Source organism: Megachile rotundata, chromosome 13 (assembly GCF_050947335.1).
Source record: "Megachile rotundata isolate GNS110a chromosome 13, iyMegRotu1, whole genome shotgun sequence".
Lineage (NCBI taxonomy): Eukaryota > Metazoa > Arthropoda > Insecta > Hymenoptera > Megachilidae > Megachile > Megachile rotundata.
Window position 1 is genome coordinate 13,179,755 of NC_134995.1, and position 5,730 is coordinate 13,185,484.

The following is a 5,730-nucleotide window of genomic DNA, read 5'->3' on the forward strand; positions in this document are numbered from 1 at the left end:
TATATTTTGTTTCATTTTTCATGCATTCCTTTGTTTTACGTATTCCTTTAAATTAAAAGAAAAAAGAAGAGTGTAATAGTTACAGAAGAATGAACAGACGTTGTAAATGAATTTTACCTAGCTAAAATAGAAAATAAGTTTCCATTGATATATAATACTTAGTAACAATTAGCTGATGTTTGTAAAGTACGTTAACTATTTTTTTTTTGCATAAAATATTTATTTTAATAATTAGATGTCAACAGAATGAATGCAATGGCCTTAATCAGAAAGACAATTTATATGAAATTATACTTTGCCATTCGAAGGCAGTGGTAGATTCTGATCGAGAATGTTATAAATATTATTAATTGATTGCTTGTAGCGTCCTTCACAAATGTTAAAATGTGCATGTTATAAATTGGAGTCATTGATGTTAAGAAAATACAACAATAGCGTAGCGTGTTCGTGCATTTCACTTGTATTTTGAAAGAATTAGTGTCTGCAGAGCTGTATGTGCATTACCATAGCCTAATAACTATTTGAATTTGAAATCTGCTAAATTATTTGGAATTAGTTTTATTAGAATCATTGCACACTGCAAAAATTATTTTACACAGTTTTGTCACTTATCATTTTCTGAACGTACATGAAATTACTGTCGTCGTTTGTTACGAAATAATTAAGAAACAAAAGAGGATGCTCAAATCCAATTAAAAAGCAAAGAATGAAGTAGCAGAAATTCCATGCAAAAGTTGTAATATTAGGAAATAATAGCAACCCATGATACATGGTGTAATGCGTGAGCAAGAAATAAAATTTTGTATGATCTCACTTTTCTCCAAGAATCTTTATATTTTTAAAATCAGAAGAAATGTACATAAATCACTACACATTATTTCATTTATAAATATTAAAGAAAAAATATTTAACCTACTATTACTATTCCATTGTTTGGAATTATTCTGATGATAAGAAATGCTATGCATATCGAAATTTAATGTTATTTTCATATTATGGTTAAGACAAATTGTGGAATTAAATTCCACAGTAATTGCACAACGTAGAAATATATTACGAGATTATTTTATTACTATAATAATATAATATGGGTCGATGAAGATCTATCATTTGTGACAGATTTCTTGGAGAATATTGATATAAACTGCAGCAATTTTATGTTTTTTGCTTGATTTAAGAATTGTTTATTAAAACTTGCTCTTATACATTGAAATACATCAACACTGTTGTAATATATCATTGCAAAAGGAAAACTAAGAAATCACAATATTAAAGATAAAGTCCAGTTTAAGACTTAATATAAAGTAAGTAATTGTATATGTACAATGTATGAAAGATACATTAATAAAAATAATTATTTTTAAAATACAAGTTGTTTTAAAAACATGAATTTTTACATTTTTTGAAAAAAAATTATGTATAATTTTATATATCTGTACAAAAAAAAATGTGAATTCGTACAATGTACAACGTTATTTGTTTCATATTTCAAATTACGTTTAATAATTTAATTACATTTTATTAAACAATGGATACAATTCCAATTATAGTTAGAAGATATATTCTTTAAAGTCACTTCTCTGCTACATATGATTTTTTTAAGCAATTTGTGAAATAGTCGTTAGCGTCGAACCACTCTGTTGCCAAGATTCAATTGCTTTGTTAACAATTACTTCTGAAGTTTCTTCTGTTATCTAGAATAAAAATATTTGTACAAAATCAGCTGTTTAATTTACTTCAAATAAAAACAAACATTAATAGATACTTCCATACATTAGAAATAGTATCCAAGATTCCATCTATGTTTTCACATCTTAATAAAAGTCGTCTTAAAGTTGTAAAAGTCACTACAGTAACAAAAATTAAAATTCTGTATGCACCCACAGCTATTTTATCCCAAATTCTGTAACAAGTAAATGCATATACATTAGAAAATTATTAAATTTTTTTTTATTCTGATTAACATACATACTTTGCTATAGAACCATCAGATATTGTTCCTGCAAAACATGAACAAAACCAAACATCATATGGGACATTATGAAGTGCTTCAGTTTTTACAAGATGTTTGTACAGTTCTGGGTCTTCTCTTTCCAGTAACGTACAAGTACATTCCTGCAGCCTATTCACTTCTTTATGAAATTTTTGTACTTGATCCAAAAGTCCACACAATATCCAATATGTGTCTACAAGCTTTTCTTCATGAGAATCAATGTCAACAATGTGCCATAAAGTTTCAGCCATTCTGCACATAGCTCTAAAGCGAATATCATTATTGAAAACAACATTAATGCCAATAAGTTATATCAGTAATTAAACTAAATAGAATTTTGAAATAATGCGAGACCTATGTAAAGGAATTTCTAATTGAGCATTTATATCAAGCTTTGCTCTCCTAGTACGCAATAACCACATAGTTAGAAACATTAAATGAGGTTTTGTGTAATCATCCAAAATCTTGGTAACCTTTAACGCTTTCTGCAAGTCCTGAAATTCAGCCTTTCTTTGAGTCATTATGAACTTATGACTATCTACGTAAACTGGTATCACGTCCAGTAATATTTTCCAAAGGAAATTTCTGTATATGACAGGAACTGTAAATCGTAAACAAAATTGTTTCAGTTTCGCCTTGTCAAAAGGTCGATCCTTCAGTAGTATTTCTAAAGACTTCTTCTCCTCGACGCTACGAAATCCTACCTATTTAGATAATATAATTAATAATTAAAACAATTTTAAGCTATACAATTCGGTTTATTGTAACATAAACAGTACATTTGACGTAAAGTTGGTTATGTCATTCACTTTAAAAGATGTTTATTATTAAAAGTATTTACCTTCTCGTAGTAGGATGAACGAAAATTACGTTCGTCGGTCATTTTTCAATTAATAAGTGTTTTATTTACTTGTAATACTTTGAGACTGTTTTACACTACTCGGATTTAAACAGGCTAGGGATGTGTAGGGGTTATAGGAATCTAGGGATACAAGGATGTAGAATTTATATCTTTATATGTATATGTAACACAGGTACATCTTCCGCTTTTATAGCATCGATTATTTAAAAATTATTTATTATAAATAAAATAAAAGACAATACACTTAATATTTAAATGAATATATTAAACATATTTTATTTCATTTGAGAAGCATATACACAGTAACAAAATAATAATATAAAAATTATTGTTCTGCAACAACATGTTCTGGAATAACTTTTGCTACTTTTCTGAATTCTTTGCGCAATGTTTTAGGACACTGCATTTGAGTCCAACTTATGGGTATCATAGCTACACCTGTAACATATTAATTATTAGCAAGAGAAAATAATTTTTAGTTAATTTATTTACCTTCTTCACTGTGTGCTATAACTACGCCTAATTCATTTTCTGCTGTACTTAATTGATAAGTATGAGCTTCTGTCATTGGCATCTAAGAAGTGTATTGGAAACTATAATTTTATACAAGAATTTTTTATATTACAATAAATATATAAATATATAAAGGATACAACCCTTGCTAGGATAATATCTCCAGGTCTAAAAGATTTGTACATTTGAATATTGCTTTTGTCTAATGCCCTTACATCTTCTTTCCTTAAAATCCCTCTATAAGGTCTAGTCAATACAATGTCACCTATACATTTTATACTACATTTGCAAAATCTTTGATTAACAACAGTGACCATAGCAGTCACAATGTCACCCGGAGCAGGAACAATACTTTGTTCTGTTATTCCATGGACTTCTATGGTACGGGTCTAAAATATATTATTTACAAAAATATTTTATTACATTTTGCTAATGATTATATTGTTTCAACAATATCCATACATTTTCCTCTTGCACCAATTTAACTACGCCTGCAAGTTTAGAATAAATATAACCTTGCTGTTCATAAGTTCCAGTTCCAGCTATGTTAACTTTATCAGAGACACATAATCTTTGACCTATTGAAAGAAACAAAATAATTCTGTTTACTTCAATTTTATGTGGTTTAAATGTAAATTTATTTACCTGGTACACATACTATGACGTCCTTCTCCATCTTTCCTAATTCAAATACTTTAATTATATGAGTATTACAACTTGTAACACGTATCAATCATCAATTACTTATTTACCAAAGTTATTAGTGTACTTTCTGTCACTATTTTAAATATTTTTAAATGTAATATAAATAATCACAAACTTTGGCATGGGTATTGCTTTATACCCTTCATGTATGCAATTAATTTATGAATAATCAACGTCACTTGAAAATTAACAAAATTAAAATATTTTATTGGTAAGTATGAAAATGTGCAGAGGTTAACATTTAAAATTAGTATTTAATAAGAATTGTACATAATTTTGAAATGTGTATAAGACATTTTCAACGTTAACGAGAAGATGCTACTAGTGTCATCCAGCGATAAATATAAAAATTACATGAATCAAAACTGTATCGATTGCAGGTAATACAAATTTTTAAAGTTATTATGTTTTATTTATTAAAAATATAAAAGACATTAGACCATAACTAGCCCATAAGTCGATATAATTTAAAAAATTACGCTAATGCATTACGAAAATGAAACAAATGGCGCCATCTCTCTGGCGCACGGTTCCCGCAATGGCGCCAGTGACGCCATCATGCGGTAGTAGGCGGGACTAACGAAGGCGGCGTCTCAGATGGGCGTAGTTCACCCTGTCCATCATGGCACCCTTGCTTTACACTTCATAAGGAGACGATAAATTTTTTTCCAAGTAAACCCTATTTTTAAGGTTGTAAATAATTCCAAAGCTAACTAGTATTGCTTTCCAATGGTTTCTAATGCAAAATTACAGTTAATTAATTTAAAAAAAAGGATTTTTCAACAATCGAACTAGTGGCGCCATCTCTCCGGCGAACAGGGTGAACTACACCCATCTGAGATACCTCCTTCGTTAGTACCATTTTCCATCACTAGTTGGCGCTACCGGCACTGTTTGTAGCGCCGTCTGGTGGTGGAAAAGAGAACTAACGAAGGAGGTGTCTCAGATGGGTGTAGTTCACCCAGTTCGCCGGAGAGATGGCGCCACTAGTTCGATTTTTATAAAAACCTAATTTTTATCGATTTTATTAATTAATATGCCATATATTTACTATATATTTATTAGTACTGACTTAAACAGTCTTCAGAGCAGTTCGGACACTATATTAACCTTCTACATTGCCAGAAAAATAATTTTCTTCATGAAGCATCACTGCATCCCTCACACCAAAATATAATCTCTCTAATTTTTTAACACAGTTTCCTACTCTAATCTCATCAAATATTAATACTAATGTTATTAAAGTACAATCACCAATCCCAAATAAAAATTGCATATCTCTTTTTCAGCATCCAAAAGATTCTGAACAGCGAGTTTCAAGAACGACCGAGGAAAACTCCACGAAACAGCAATTGTCGTGGAGGCCGGCACCCCTGTTGTTATCGACAATAGCTCGTTCAATGGTACCTAATTCGCAACAATGGCCCCCGTGGCCATATATTAATGGTCCGTGGCCGTATATATTCGCTCGCTGCCATTACATTGTCCTCCAGGAACACGATGGGTATAGCAACATTACATATTGCTGGTCGGTGAACGTGGTCGCTCGTATGCACACTCTGGTTCCGGCTTTGTGCTGGCAAGCTGAACGGGGCCGGACGTGTCCAAGACCAGGGGCAGATGCGACTCAATTTCGAGGATGACAAATCGGGGCCTG

General features: G+C 30.6%; 2 protein-coding genes across 2 annotated transcripts; both read right to left on the reverse strand.

Annotated features, from left to right (window-relative positions):
- Nucleotides 1-1,493: 1,493 nt before the first annotated feature.
- TBC1d7 (TBC1 domain family member 7) lies at nucleotides 1,494-3,009 on the reverse strand. The gene is made up of 5 exons (XM_003701372.3): nucleotides 2,835-3,009; nucleotides 2,348-2,697; nucleotides 1,973-2,257; nucleotides 1,774-1,903; nucleotides 1,494-1,694 (listed from the first exon to the last, which is right to left on the reverse strand). The coding sequence occupies exons 1-5, from the start codon at nucleotides 2,874-2,876 to the stop codon at nucleotides 1,599-1,601; spliced, it is 903 nt and encodes a 300-aa protein (XP_003701420.1). The 5' UTR covers nucleotides 2,877-3,009; the 3' UTR covers nucleotides 1,494-1,598.
- A 96-nt stretch (nucleotides 3,010-3,105) lies between these two features.
- Csl4 (exosome component 1 Csl4) lies at nucleotides 3,106-4,382 on the reverse strand. The gene is made up of 5 exons (XM_012280917.2): nucleotides 4,014-4,382; nucleotides 3,831-3,946; nucleotides 3,509-3,757; nucleotides 3,348-3,429; nucleotides 3,106-3,293 (listed from the first exon to the last, which is right to left on the reverse strand). The coding sequence occupies exons 1-5, from the start codon at nucleotides 4,042-4,044 to the stop codon at nucleotides 3,181-3,183; spliced, it is 591 nt and encodes a 196-aa protein (XP_012136307.1). The 5' UTR covers nucleotides 4,045-4,382; the 3' UTR covers nucleotides 3,106-3,180.
- Nucleotides 4,383-5,730: the final 1,348 nt, after the last annotated feature.

What these genes read in the sequence shown, in the direction of transcription:
- TBC1d7 (XM_003701372.3), bottom strand. Translation starts at nt 2,876, where the DNA reads ATGACCGACGAACGTAATTTTCGTTCATCCTACTACGAGAAG. An exon ending in TTAGAAATTCCTTTACATAG is followed by an intron (nt 2,258 to 2,347) that starts GTCTCGCATTAT and finishes TATTCGCTTTAG; the next exon opens with AGCTATGTGCAGAATGGCTG. An exon ending in TCTGATGGTTCTATAGCAAA is followed by an intron (nt 1,904 to 1,972) that starts GTATGTATGTTA and finishes TACTTGTTACAG; the next exon opens with AATTTGGGATAAAATAGCTG.
- Csl4 (XM_012280917.2), bottom strand. Translation starts at nt 4,044, where the DNA reads ATGGAGAAGGACGTCATAGTATGTGTACCAG. An exon ending in CGTCATAGTATGTGTACCAG is followed by an intron (nt 3,947 to 4,013) that starts GTAAATAAATTT and finishes TTCTTTCAATAG; the next exon opens with GTCAAAGATTATGTGTCTCT. An exon ending in ATATTATCCTAGCAAGGGTT is followed by an intron (nt 3,430 to 3,508) that starts GTATCCTTTATA and finishes TACACTTCTTAG; the next exon opens with ATGCCAATGACAGAAGCTCA.